We start from the raw sequence: 15,427 nt of genomic DNA, 5'->3' as shown, positions 1-15,427 counted from the left end.
AGTGCTCGGATTTACCCTTCATATTTTTTTAAGAGACTGTTATTTCCTACTTATTAACACTACACCTAGTATACATAGATAAGTCCAAAGACCCAGACCATCAAGCAACCGAGGTTGCTTTCTCAGTCCCAAGGAGGAAAGAGATCGAACTATCTGTGAGTCAAGTGACTCGATCAGTGCGCATGTGTCGATACATGTGCAGCCTGTTATAGACACTAAAAGAATTTCCCCTCAGGGATAAATAACGGCATCCTCTCGGCCTACCTGCAGTGGAAACCCTGGATCTCACTGCTCGAGCCCTACATCTCTCCTCCTGATCCAGCCCACGTGACCCTCTTCTATGACAGACTGCAAACTGAGTGGTATCAAGACAGGTTCCAAGAACAGCTACAAGGTAAAAGTTGGCAAATACACTCCACCAACATATATGTGACTCCAGAGGGAGTTGCAGCAGTGGTCATACTCACAGCAGATCAACTAGATTGGTATATGATGTCAGAAGAGGTGGTTCCTCACGTCTCACTAGCATTACACCCTAAACATCAGGCAAAGGAACTGTGAGGCATGGTTAAACACGCTCTGGCTCAGACTGATTGGACACTCACACAAATCCCATCTTGACACTCGCAGCTAAGACATATCACATTGATATCGCAGCATGCGACATGGCTAACCCTCACACTCCACATGGAACACCCCTATCCTGCCAGTAGAAAAGAAAGGGACAGGTAAATACAGAATGGCACACAACCTCAGAGCCATTAATAATATCCTTTCTACAACTACGGTGCCTGTGCGTAATCCATATGTGGCTCTGACTAATCTGGATCCATCTCCATCATGGTTTACATGCATTGATCTGGCTAATGAATTCTTTTGTCTCCCATTAGCAGAAGAGTGCCGTGACATTTTTTCATTTACCTACAAGCTAAGAAACAGGTTTTATTCCTAGACAGAGTGATCTTCCAGAAAGGAGCAGGGATGTCTCCAAAAATTGGCTACTGCCACTGAATTGGCCTTACCAGACTACACATTGCCATTCTACCTTGATGTTTCTGGAACAGAAGCAGTTGCTAATGGCATTCTGTTCCAGAATAAAGGGGGAGAAAAAACAGTGCGAATGTACATAACTGCAACAAACAAACCCATCAAATAAGAGGCAGAAATGAGGGAACAATGAAGCAGATCAGGCAGTAAAGATGGCGGCTGGGTATCAGGCACTGTTTACCACCCGCAATCACAGGGCAAGGTTGAAAGAATGAATCAGAATCAGAATTCCTTTATTAATCCCTGGAGGGAAATTCTTGCACAAACAGTTAAGCACAAATTGGCAAAAGAATGTGCACAGATTAACCTGACCTAGCTAGATGCCCTACCCCTGGTGCTCATGTCCATTTGAAGCTCCATTAACCAGAGCACAGGGTGCTCTCCTCATGAGCTACAAACAGGGAGAGCTTTTCCAGATCCCATGACAAAGTTAATTGGGATTGGTGAGGACAAACTGACTATAGGTGACAAGGCAGTCTACCCCTGGCACTGAAGAACAGAAGAGTAGACATCACAGGAGGAGGTGAAATAGCTCTCCTCTCCTGCATGTGGCGTGCCAAGCCACCAACCTCTAAAACAGACATTTTGGAAACCTATGAATATAATAATCATCCTACAACTGTACTGCAGTGGGCAGAGTGGTGGGACCGACATTTTAGGAGAACTACACTGTCCACTCCAACCTACTGCACTCAGGTCTATTACCAACGCTTGTAGGTGGCAGATAAACTTTCCAATTGGTCTTTTCTACATATAAGTTGAACGAAATCAGATGTTGTTTTGATCAGAGTACTCATTCCCATAGAAGCTGGGGTACCTGGGTAGAAATTGAATTAGTGTTGCATACCGGGAAGCCTATATATGACAAAATAGACAGATGATGAGATGGTGTGATTTGAGAATTTAAGAAGTTTAAATAGGATGCAAAGATGTCCAACTGTCAAGTATCTTTCTTTATTGTTTGTTGGTATATTGTATGTGTGGCTTTTGCTCTTGCTCTAATAAAACTTTATTAGATTATAAACTGTGCAGCCTAGTGGCTGCTAGAATTGAGTCATAATTCATTTAATGCTGTATCTTTGCTATTTTAAGTGTGAACGCTTGTATAATTAACTTGTGATGTGCGAAGTGATTTCTTTACAGTAGAAGGTCTTAAGCCCTCTGTGACAGTGCAGACACACCTCTTATAGATGCAATCAGAGCCTGATTGCCATCAGAATGGAGTTTGAACTTGACATTCGTAAGTGATCTCTTAATAGAGATCAAAAGGGGGAATTGTGGATTAATAAATATTTACTGTGCCTTATTCTGTTATATGCTTTAGTATAATTAATAATGTTATAATCATGTAGAACTGGTTGTTTGTCTCAGTACGCCACACTCCGAGGGAAATAGAGGCGTCATACATAGTAGGAGAAGGACACCATATCTCAAGTCACTCTGACCAACAGGCGAAGACACTGATACACCACCCCTCCCCTCTGGCTTGAGTGGAAAGGTGCTGAGACTAACAACCGGTGTTATCTTAAGGTATATATAATAATGTACTTCCTTGAGTGCTTTAGATCACACTTGGCGTTTGGCTGAAACAGACTTGAACTCTGTGGTGGGATCTTCAAAGATCTTTGTTTCTACATAAATAACTCTGTTTTAAGGCTATTCAACGACTCTGTTTTAACTATCTCACATCAACCTACTCGGAGAAGCAAATGTGCTTCAACAGGACAAATCTAGAAAAAAGAAGTTTACAGAGAGCAGATGAAACAGCCATCACTCATGCATCAACAAAATGCTGCAAGCATTTATGATAAGTGTGTTTGAGAAAAAGGGGGGCTATTCAGGTACACAGCCAGATCCACAAAAAACTTATGGAGGTAAAGATGCACATGATCAAGGCCACTGAGCAAGGGGGGAAGTCATTTAAAGGATTCAGAAAACCTGGTGATCACAGCTATGGTGGACTGTACATTGCATGAATCCGAGGTGTGTGCATATACATATCTATATATCTATATATCTATATATATATATATCTATATATCTATCTCTATATATATATATCCACATCATGTCAGATGCTTTCTCCACATGAAAAAATACTGGAATAATGGATTCTTTATTGACCTGAGCTTTCCTGATTTCATCTTATAAACAACTGGCAGGATCCAAAGTTCCTCTTCCTTTCCTAAACCTCCTTTGATAAGGGGGTCTCTTCTCTACAACATATGCCATGCAATCAATAACCATTCTTTCCAAAATTTGACATCACATTCATTCAACTGAAAGGGGGAAATCTTCAGAATCATTGCTATTTCTGGTATGAAAGGTATGAAATACTAATAAATACTAATATTTTGATGTTTGATAACTGTACCAAAGGCTGTCTAATAATAATAATGATGCTAAAGGCATTCACATCCAACTATAGTGCTGTCCTTCCTTTATAATTTGTATTGCCAGTCCACTGCTGTTATATATTCTGTCCACTAGAGGGCATTTGAATATTACCAATAAACATTTGGTATTCCCAATATGTGATAGCTTTCTTGCTCAGAAATAATTAAGTTAACACACTGACTTGCATGCAAGGTCAGCACATAGATCATGAGACTGTGATTCAGAAAAAATAATTATCTTACAGTTAGTTGCATCCACAACACGTCACCTAGTAAGCCTGGATTCTGAGCTCACGCTTGAAATGGCTGTTGCAGTTCTTGTAACTGGCCCTGATAGAGATTAAGTGGTGTGGATCTAAATTGTCCAGAGCCTCTTCATCCTCCTCTTGATGCTTGAACCCCTCACTGGTTTTCCACCACCCTGTAGTGGTTTGTAGTAGCTTCTAGGTGGATTCAGCACTACCTGGATTGGTGGCACAGTTGGAGCTGGTAGATTTTCTGGCATAGTGGGGGCAATTAGAACTTGAATTTGTTGACCCTCTCCTCCCTTTGTAGAAGGTTGAGCTGTTGCTGTTGTCAATGGAGCTTGAACTTTTCTATTGTCTTTTTTGTTCTTTGTGAGTTCCCCCAGCTGTAATTGCGTCAGCTTATTAGTCAGCTTTCAGTTTTGTCTCCTTTTCTGGCTCTTTTTTCTCTTTTCTGAAGCTCATCCTAGTGAATTATATGTTCTGAGAAAAGCGACCTTTGCATTGTCACCAGCCCCACCATTTCTTCCAGGCCTTTCTGTAATTGTGGGGGCAATGCTTTTTTGACCATTAGCTTAAGCAGTCTCTCTGTAGTGAGGTTTGTGTTCCAGACACTCCTCATTTCCTCTTACCATCAACTTAGATGGACATCATCTTTGAGCACCTCTTCTTCTAACTTGGAAGAATCCATTTTCTCTGGATACATCTTATGGACCTAAACCCACATTTGGTTTCTGTGTCCTTCAAACAACACGTGGTTAACCACATTAGTGTCAACCACTTGTCTCAATCCTGCTGCTTTCATTCAATATCTGCTCTGCTGCTTCCTATTTCCTAATCCTCTTGTTGTCTCCCCTTTTGTACTTTCTCCCCATTTCCAATCCATAAGGTTCCATGCAGTAGCCTCTCCATAGACTGTTCTCTGCTTCTAATGTCTTTCTCTGGGTAAAAGGTCTCTGAAGCTTTCTTTTTATTTTCTTGGACTTTTCTTGTTGGATCTGGAGTGAACACCCACAGCCCTCTATTGTTTTAAGTGCTGTATACATCTGCTCCCTGTCCTAAATGTCTCGTGTGCTTGTCTTTCTCTGTTCATTGTCTCTGCATCTTCAGTGTCATGTGGATGTGCCTTAGCCTGTTGTGACAGTTATCTATAATGAGTCAGGTCTCCACAGTGTTTTATTATTATTTTTAATTTATCTCTTTACTTTATGCCTACCTGTGCTATCCCTTCCCTAATTGCTCTTACACAACAAGAGAAGGCGGTAACCACTGGACTTGCATCATCCAAAACTCCCCAACGCTGTGTCCTCTACTGCACAATAGCTGGTGCATACAACATATGCACAACTTAACATGTATATCTACAGAACTCTTTCATCAAAATTTTGAAAACCTTGTTAACTGAATTTAGATTCTTTGGAGGAGAGGTTAGGTTGCTTTAACCTAGACAGAGATGAAACTGGATCAACATGATTGCAGATTTGGAAAAAGTTTATTAAAAAAGTTTATATTTCTGTTTATTTTGTTTTTACAGCTGCTTTTGGCTCTGAACCGCAGTCACCTGTCCAGAGGTCCTCTGTGCCTTTCCAGGCAGGCTCGCCAATGTGAAGTGGAAGGTGAAATAAACTGTTTGGGCAAGACAGCAATGGCAACGGAAAATATTTCATGTACACTATTCTATTTCGACAGCCGTAATTTTTTATAATTCCTTATGACAATTTAGTCGTAGACCGTTATTTTTCATCATCATCAGCAGCAATTAATTCAGTCTATAACAAATACTCGCTTCTAAAACGATTATAGCGTATCGAGATTCTACTGCTACTATTCTTCGATTCATTGAAATCGATTAAAAATTATAAAGGCTGCAGTGCTTTTTATCCATATACATAATACACATATTTTATCCAGTGGGGCGTTTTCGTATATAGATCTATCGGTAGCTTTAGTCTTAGGTCGGGAGACTGTTTCCAGTAGGCTAACGACAGACAGACAGACAGGAAGTCAGTCGTTGTGTGTTACCGGTGGGCGGTGGCAAAAGCTTTGCGGAAGTGTGTGAAATCGGAATCGGAGTCATATGACTAGGCAAGCTCCCTGAGAAATTGCTCCTTGGATATGGATGAAATTCCTCGTACATGGTGACTAGTGTCCACAACGAACACGGTAACTACTGACAAATCTTACTGCGATACAGTAAACATATTTGGCCCTTTAGTTCTCACCAGCGGCCACATATTCCGGCCTCATAGTTAGCAGATAAGCTAATATAAAACAAATCAGGTGTGTGTTGTACCGTAATACCGGAATTTGTGAGTTGTCGAAGCCATTTTATTTTTTGTGTCTTCATGTGTTCTCAGATGGAGGAGATTAAAGTGTCTCCTGACTACAACTGGTTCAGAAGCACGGTGCCGCTTAAGAAGGTAAGTACATCATGACTAACATGTGTGATGGTGACCTATAGTGTCGGTTCCGCTGCTTTACACAGAACAACAGGTACACATCGGCACATCCATGTTCAAGTAATCATGTGACAAACGTGCGAAAAGAAACTGGCTTTACAAATGTGGGAGTGGGGCCCGAGTGTGACGTTTTCAAGCGGCGACGTTATCGTTGTTGTTTCAGAGTTCGCGGGAAAATAAGTCAATAAACGGAGCATGTAGTAACGTAGCGTAGCTCCAAAGAGTATACGTTCTTGAGTTTCTTGTCAGCAAGAAGAGTGACTTAGACTTAGTGACCTAGGCTTTTGGAGCAGTTTTCTCTTACAACAATTACTGAACTTTACAGTTGGTTCTGCTAGCCGCGTAGCTGTACTCGTGTGGATCCGCATGCTCGGAGGACTGAAGCTCGAGGCTGTGGGCTGTGATATAGGCTTTCCCTGACTATGACAGAGCTGCCAAGAATGGTGAGACTTTTAGATGTTTTCTTTCTGGGCTCGACCCTGCCCTCCAGGCTAAGTGCTACGAACAGGGGGCAATGTATGTGGAGGAGACATTGACTATAGCAGGTACACCTGGACTGCCCTATTCTAATCCGCATCCTGGTGTTGTGGCCGCTCTCAATCCGGTGTCACCAAGTGTTGTGGACTGTAATGCTAACACCACAGAGGAACTTGTTCATGCCTTGGAACAACTCAACTCAATGATATAGTCCGTGAGCCAGGGCCCCAAAATATGGAAACCGTTACCGAAAAAGTGGCAAAGACTACCATACCTTTTCGGAAAGCTTGGAATCTCAGCTTTCCAATGATGTATGATGGCCATCTGACAAGAGTAGCTGTTTTGAGTTATCACACATAATGTAGACCAAGGTTGAGAAAATAATGCGTATAAATCAAGCAGAGCATTGGCAAAGTTAAAAAGCTATATTGGACATATTAGAATATTTTATTTTGTTATGTTTGGTATCATTTTAAAGGGGAGACTCTGAGCTTTCATTTAAACTATTTTGTGAACATTTTGGATTAGTATAGCCAACCCTGGAGCTCTTCAAACTTTTAATCACACACATTTTCCTGCCATTTCCGCCTAATTCATCTTTTGTCTTTTTGTCCTGTGGCACCAGGGAGCATCAGAGAAACTAAATTCAAACACTGAAATACTGGCATGACCCTAAGGATTCAGAAAATGTATCATTTACCCATATTATCTGATTTGGAGGGGGTGATTTTCAGTCTTATATCAGACATGGCGTTTTTCAAAAGACAGAAACAGAAGTGTACTATTAGCCTATCCCTAGGCTAATTTCTTGATATGTCAAGTTGAAAGTCTGAGGTAAATATTTTTTAGAAAAAGTTGTTATTCAGCATTTTCATCATTTTTAGATAGTTCAAAGGGTCCTTAAAACACAACAACCACATGTAGCCTAATTTATATGAGGTCCACACTTTTGTGGAATTTACATTTAAAAATGACTGTTCTCTGGTGAGAAATACTGGTAAATAGGGTAAAACTTTTATATAACACCACAAAACCTCCCCAGTTTATCACATACATTAAGAGAAGTATTGCTTGTATTTCAGGTTTTCTTAAAAGTAATGGCTTAATATGCAAATTAGGCTTAATTTACTGAAATAGACGCTAATTTTGGGGAAATGTTCAAACTTGACATGTATTGGATGAGGCCACATTTAAAGTTATTATTGTGGTTTAAGCAGTTTAAACATGTAAATAATGGGCTTGTAATAAATAAAAACAGAATGCAACGATGGCACAAAATGTTTTCGATTATTTTTTTTTCTCGAACAAGAACTTTCTGAGAAATGTCAGTGATGCTGACTAAATTGTTGACTCCTCCCCATTGAAGGGGTGTGTGTTCTCTCTGCCTGTGGAATATAAAGACAGTTCCTCTGTGCCAGAGCTCACTCTGACTGACCCTCTCAGTTTGGATCTGCTGCTCATACAATATTTCGCTTCTTGTTCGATATTTACTTTCAGTTAAATATAATTGACGGTGTGCGCCAGTAACCTCCCTTTGGTGGTGAAGTACACACATTAAAAAGAAAAAAAAAAGTTTTTTCTTTCTCACACTGACCCACTTACACACACACACACATACAATCACAGCTAATGTGCTAACAGTCCAGTTGTTGTCTGGTTCTGAAAAGAGCATTGTATCACTTAATCTCTCTCTCTCTCTCTCTCTCTCTCTCTCACACACACACACACACACAATCACACACACACAGCACAGCTCATACACTAACATTTGTTACACACAGTCACAGCTAACGTGCTAACAGGTCAATTTGTGTTGTTCTGAAAAGAGCATTGTATCACTCTCTCACTCACACACACACACACACACTGTATCACTGTCTCTCGCTCATACACTAACATTGTTACACACACATACACACATACAAACAGTCACAGCTAACGTGCTAACAGGCCAATTAGTGTCTGGTTCTGCAAAAAACATTGTATCATTTTATCTCTCTCTCACTCACTCACACACAGATACCGCTAACATTGGCAGACACACACACACACACACACACACACACACACACACAGTCATAGCTAACGTGCTAACAGGCCAATTGGTGTAATGCAGTCCTATTCTGCCTTTCTTACTGCCAAGGGTTTAGTGTTTTAGCATTTGTGAACAACTGCAACTTAAATCTTGGAATACCTAAAATGAGTAGAGAAGAGAGCTCTTTGGAATCCCGGCACATGGAGAAAATCAGTCAAACTCCTCATTCATGCATTCTCCATACTTCAGAGAGTGATGAGGATCCTAGTGTAGGTCTGACGAAGGTCAAAGACATAGCATCGTGGAAGAGTTTGCTTGAAGCTGCACATGTGCGTGGGTTTGAACCTGTTCTCAAGGTAGCAGAGAACCTAGGTAACGATGATGCACATGTTCCTGATCTGTACTATCACAGGGCATGTAGGAGCACCTTTACCCACAAGAAGACTCTGAATAGGTTGAGAAAAGAAAGTCCTGGAGAACCATCATGCAATGAACCGGACAACTTTGAGCCACCCAGAAAGATAGCTCGTGGATCCCTAGTCTCAAACAAAGCAGCCAGAGTATACGACAGTATTTGCATATTTTGCAAGTATAAGAAAGGCAGTCACACAAGAGAGCCTCTTGTGAAATGCACAGAGTTACGCTGTGATGAAAAAGTACGCAACATAGCAATAAGGAAATGATGCAGACATCCTAGCAATTACTTCTAGGCATATTGTTGCTGCTGAGGCACACTACCATCGTGTCTGCTACCGTCAGTACACTTGCAAGACTTCATTGCACTTAAATGAAGCAGAATCCATTGACAATGGCGGTAGTCATTATCGTCTGGCTGAAAGTGAGGCTTACAAGAAACTGTATGCTTATATCAGGAGTACCATCATACCTGAACGCTGTGTTGTGAAACAATCAGATCTGTTAGATAAGCTAATCCAATTTATGAGAACAAATGATACTGTGACTGAAATTAAACACTCTACCAAAACACACATCAGCAGAAATCTGGCAAAAGAATTTGGCACCACCATACAAACAGTCTCTGATGATGATGGGAAAGTCCTGATATACGCTGACAGTCTCACTCGTGAAATGCTGGTCAAAGATAATATGGCTCTTCGGAAAAGGATAGCCAATCTTGAAAAACCAACCGTTGGCATTGAAGCTTCATGCCAGGTTGTTGCAAAACAAATCCATCAAGATGTGATGCATCTCAGTCAGGACCAGCCATGGCCACCTCTACCAACACAGTTGGATTCCTATTCCTCTGTGCCTTCTTCCGTTAAGTCATTGCTATCTTGTCTCTTACCAGGCACTGGTGAGAAGGAACAACGTCTAAGAGACTCATTTGGCCTGGATCTAGTTTATGCCATATCTCATGGCAAAGTCAAGACTTCCAAGCACATCCTTTTGGCTTTTGCTGTGAAGTCGCTTACTGGTAATGTCAGTCTCATCAGAATATTAAATAGATTCGGTCATTGTGTATCCTACAGTATGCTTGAGGAAATTGACACTTCATTATGCTTGCACAAGCTAGGACAGGATGGTGGGGTTACACCAGACCAAGTGAAGCCATTTGTCCCCACGGCTCTAGCCTGGGACAATATTGACAGGCTGGAAGAGACACTGACAGGCCGTGGAACATCCCATAGGATCAATGGTATAGCAGTGCAGCCTAGGATGTTCGGTCCTGAACTGCCTAAACCAGCTTGTGATGTGCCCAAGAGCAAACAGAGAACTGTCCTTGTATCTTTTCCAGCTCTGCCAGTGTATGCTGTGGGAACTAGGTGTGGCCCTCCATCTAGATCCTATGTTGAGGTCAAGACAGATATCTGTGATGATGCTTTGAGGAAGAACTTCTTGTGGTTGCTATGCAGACTGCACTCTGCCACAAATCAAAGCGTCCCTAGCTGGACAGGTTACAATATCTTAGCATCAAACTCTAGAATCTATCTAATCAATCTAGAATCCTGGCAGTTACCTCCATGCTCAGATTCTCTGAGTAAGCACTGTCTCAGAGCTAACTATCAAGGTGCTATCTGGAGAAGATGCCTCGAGAACAACCCTGAAGTTCCTTCCCCAGTTGAGCACGGGTGGTCTCGAGTGGAGCAAGATGGTGACTTGCAGCTCTCCATAGATTGGTTCAGTGTCTCCATCGGTCCACAAGCAGTACTTGAGTTTCTGTCCTGCTCATGCAGAAGGGACTGTGTCACTCCATCATGTCAGTGTGTTGCCAACAACTTGGCCTGCACTGACCTATGCCATGCAAGACAGTGCAAAAACCAGAAGGATGATTTTGAGGAACAATCCTATTCCTCTGATGAGGATTCCGACGAGGAGTTTGATTAGTGTTGTGGCCTTGAATGATGCAATGTATGCGAAAATATCATAAAATATCATTGACCATGCCTAAAGGTCTTGACCTTGACCTTTTACAGTAATGGCAATGTCACAATTGGGTTTGCCACACCTTAAAATAGGAATCCATGTCTATCCATGTCATCCATCCAGTTATACCGTTGTTAGATTTTCAGCTATGTCAGTGTTCTGCTTGATATATGCATTATTTTCTCAATAGTACACTATTGTTTCCGTCTTTTTAAAAACGCCATGTCTGATATAAGACTGAATATCACCCCCTCCAAATCAGATAATATGGGTAAATGATACATTTTCTGAATCCTTAGGGTCATGCCAGTATTTCAGTGTTTGAATTTAGTTTCTCTGATGGTCCCTGGTGCCACAGGACTAAAAGACAAAAGATGAATTAGGCGGAAATGGCAGGAAAATGTGTGTGATTAAAAGTTTGAAGAGCTCCAGGGTTGGCTATACTAGTCCAAAATGTTCACAAAAGGGTTTAAATGAAAGCTCAGAGTCTCCCCTTTAAAATGATACCAAACATAACAAAATTAAATATTCCAGTATGTCCAATATAGCTTTTTAACTATGCCAATGCTCTGCTTGATTTATACGCATTATTTTCTCAACCTTGGCCTACATTATGTGTGATAACTCAAAACAGCTACTCTTGTCAGATGGCCATCATACATCATTGAAAAGCTGAGATTCCAAGCTTTCCGAAAAGGTATGGTAACCTTTGCCACTTTTTCGGTAACGACCAACCCCTCTGGCTCACGGACTAATAGACAATGTGGAGGCGAGGGATTTGAGAGCATGTACCTGTGGGACTGAGTGTGGTGGTCGTGGCTCCCCTTTTCCTGGGGCTCGTCAGCAGAGCTCAGGGGAGCGCAGAGAGCAATGGCGTCACACTTTGTTGAGGAACGTCAGCCGCGGCGAGGAGTGAGGTTTCTGTCTCCCATACGATCACCATCCTCCACCCCTGCGCGGCCAGGAGCGGGGAAACTTCAAGTAGCTGGCATCGTGACCCAGATGCCAGTTTTGCCACCACAGGGTCACAATGACAACTCTGCAGTAGCGACTCCGCACCTCACGGTGGTCTCCTGTTCGGTGGATGAGTCCGAGTCTACGGCCTGTGTTAAAGGACTGGTAGAGAGTGTTGATGGGACTGTGTTAATTGACTCTGGTTTTACGTTGTTGTATGCACGTGCAGTAAATGGACACTTGTACTGTGGCCCTTCCAATAAAGTTGGGGGGCAGGTCTTATGAACGAACTGTGTTGTGTGGGGGCCTACACAGGCTATATTGCTCGGCTATGATTTCATGCGGCAGGCTCATGCAGTTATGGATGTGGGTCAGGGGCTTCTCAGCATTGGAGACATTAACATTCCTCTCTTGCAGGTTACAGACTTTATTCCAAAATGTTGTAGCAGCTCTATATCTACTGGTGCTGCCCACACTCTTGTGCACACAGGTACCCAAACAATGAGGGACAATGACCCCAACGCCGTGTGCACCATAGAGACTCCCAACCCCACCACGGCCCCTACAGCAGACTCCAGCCCCATCCCCCATTTGCCTTCCAATCCCCAGGCTTGCGTGGTTGGGTCTTCTGTCGCACCATGGCTCCAATGTCAGGGAGCTCCAACAGAGTGACACTGACATCAGACCGGTGTTGGCCTGGCTGGAGCAGGGTCAAAGACCGCCTAGGCAGAGGTTAAAGGATGCTGGCCGGGGTTTAAAGAGACTGTGGCATGAGTTTTCCCGGCTAACTTGCATTGGTGGACTGTTATGCAGAGTTGTGTGACTGTCTGATGTGGGGCGAACAGCACAAGTTGTGGTCCCTGCTGTATTGGTCCACGCTAGAGGTGTATGTTATTGACCCACTATGTACAGAGAAGTTAAAGCTTGGTGTGATCAGTGTTATGCCTGTCGCAGGAGGAAGTCCCCAGTGCCCCGACATCATACCCCTGTGAGAACTTCACAGGTGGAGAGGCCTTTCCAATGTGTCGCAGTCAACATACTTGAGTTGCCGGTAGGAATGGGCAATGTGTTATCGTTTACGATATATTGTCAAAAACATTCCCCACGGTAAGAATCTGTCATCCCACGATAAAAATGATAAATTCCCATTGATGACGTATGTAAGTGTGCGACACACTCGCAGACCAAAACGTGTGGAACGTTGACAAAAATGGCGGATATTTTCTGGCTATCGTCAGAATGCGCAAGGATGCAGAAACAACTTCATTCAAACAAAGTCTGCGGTAAGAAACCATCAACTCAGACGAAACTTGCCGATGCATTTGCTCATTCCACACCGTATGATGATCAGAGCAAACGGTGGAAAGAATTAACAGAAGTAGTTGTGATTTTTGTTATTAATTGATTGATTTTAAGTTATTTTACTAAGTTTTAATACATTTTTAATAAATAATAGATTCAGTTCTCACTTTGCAGACCTGTTTGTTTGGTGTATAAACCCATACTGTACATCATATTGATAAATTCTTCAATAATTTTATGGTTATTTGGATTGAGCAGGTAAATATTTAAGTCACCACAAATGAAAACAACTTTTTGATTAGTTTTTGAAAACATTCCCCCAGTCCAGTCCTTAAATGCACTAGACACTAACACTAGAGCCTGGTACTCTGTATATACAGCTGTTTATGATATTTTTGCTTTTTTTCCTCACGTACTTCAATTGTTATACATTCTAATAAGTTATCAGTCACGGTTGTCATATGTTCTACTATTTTGTAACTCAATTTGGAATCTATATACACAGCCACTCCTCCTCCACTCTTGTTCTTTCTGTTAAAGAGTTAAATTCATATCCGTCCATTCAAATTTAAATATTTCTTTATGTTATTAAAATTTGCATGCAGACTCCTACAATTGAAATGGATTATTGATAATTTACTGTCCTTTGTAATGACCTGGTTAAACTGTTCATCTGTATAGTAGTAGCAGTTGTATATAAGAAGAAATTATTGTCCGAGTCTATATCATACGTCAGTGTACTGAAATGTACTCAGTTCCAATTTTTCATAATTCGCAATCCTTTGAGTTATATTGTTTTTGTCACCAGGTGTAGATGGATGAGTTCTTTCAGTCTGTGTCATGGATGTATGTTGTATTCGAGTCATCATACCTTATAGTCCGAATTGGAATGATCATTCATATTTGTCCAGTTCGTTGATGTTTCTGATGACCACAACTTTAGCTTGCTCTGGTGTCCCGTTTAGTTTGATGAATACTTTACAGTTTGATGTCCAAGTATGTTGAATTTTTCCCTGTTTTTTAATGAAGTGTGCTTTTCTGGCGATGTTGGCATTTCGTTTGTTCAGATGCTCATTGATAAACACGTTTGATCCTTTTAGTTTCCTTCCTTGTGTTAACAGTGCGGTCTTGAGTTTTCTGTTGGCAAACCTTATGATGGCAGCTCGTTTGTCGTTGTCATCTTTTCGGGACAGAGGGTGGCATGCCTCAATGTTGTTACGGTCCATATGAATTCCTTTGGATTGTAGGAAGGTAACAACATGTTGCCCTACAGAGCTTAGCTCCTGCCCACCGCGATCCCCTCCATTGTCATCGGCCACCGCCTGGGCGTATGTCCGGGGTTTGAAACGGAGCCCGGTCACAATCACATCATTAATCCTGGTGTACTGCTCCAGTTCCGCCACTCGGTTCTCCAGGTGCAGCAGACGCCGGTCCTTCTCGGCGTTCTGGATCCGGAGAGCCTTTACTTCCTCCACCAGGTCCATGATGGTTTTCTGCTGCTGTTTCACAACAGAAATCTCCTCAGACAAAAAGTCCAGAGACTTTTTGATGTTGTCGCCCTCCTCGGCTGTCAGTGCCTTCTGCAGCCCCATATTGCACAAATTTGCACAACTTTTTACTAGCAGCTCAAGCTAATGTTAGCTTAACGTAATCCTCTGCGAAAAGGATTAACGAATTGAATATATACTTTGAAAAATATACATTCAGAGTGTGGAGCTGCAGAGGGAAAACATCCTCCTGTGGTAATCTTGGCTTATTCCGATATCAGTGACACTTGTGTCACTTGTCACTGCCACTTGAGCTCCCACAACACACCAGCTTGCATGTGGTTAATAATGATAGGGTCATTTACACTTTTCTGGGCTAACAAGAGATTCAGAGAATGAGAAAGGAAGTCTGTGAACGTGACGAAACATAATTAAATTAAACAAAACTTAAAAGCATTACCTCGTCTGTGAACATTTCTGCCTGAGTCATGTCGGGTAGATTGTCATTAGCAGGTGGTTGTTTAAGACATAAAGGCACTGGCTAAAGCCCTTTCAGTGTAAGTAATGGAAGGCAAAATCCACTGCCCTCATTCTGTATCTGAAGTTTGTATGAGTCTTCACGGTTGTATTTTATTACAAA

At 41.9% G+C, this 15,427-nt stretch overlaps 1 protein-coding gene across 3 annotated transcripts in view; it reads left to right on the top strand.

The window, feature by feature from the left end:
- Positions 1–5,636: 5,636 nt before the first annotated feature.
- Positions 5,637–15,427, top strand: part of spg21 (SPG21 abhydrolase domain containing, maspardin) — a 44,758-nt gene continuing 34,967 nt past the window's right edge. Inside the window, exons 1-2 of one of the 3 annotated variants that reach the window (XM_046416695.1) lie at positions 5,637–5,851; positions 6,046–6,108. In XM_046416695.1, coding sequence (XP_046272651.1) covers positions 6,046–6,108 — 63 coding nt within the window. In that variant the 5' untranslated portion in view covers positions 5,637–5,851. Of the gene's footprint in view, positions 5,852–6,045; positions 6,109–6,472; positions 6,591–15,427 lie in introns of those variants that run through there. The other 2 variants (XM_046415161.1, XM_046415941.1) reach the window with 2 other exon arrangements.

The sequence above is a fragment of the Scatophagus argus genome, chromosome 1 (assembly GCF_020382885.2).
Source record: "Scatophagus argus isolate fScaArg1 chromosome 1, fScaArg1.pri, whole genome shotgun sequence".
NCBI lineage: Eukaryota > Metazoa > Chordata > Actinopteri > Scatophagidae > Scatophagus > Scatophagus argus.
The sequence above is the reverse complement of the archived record's forward strand: the minus strand, read 5'-3'. Positions and strand labels throughout refer to the sequence as shown.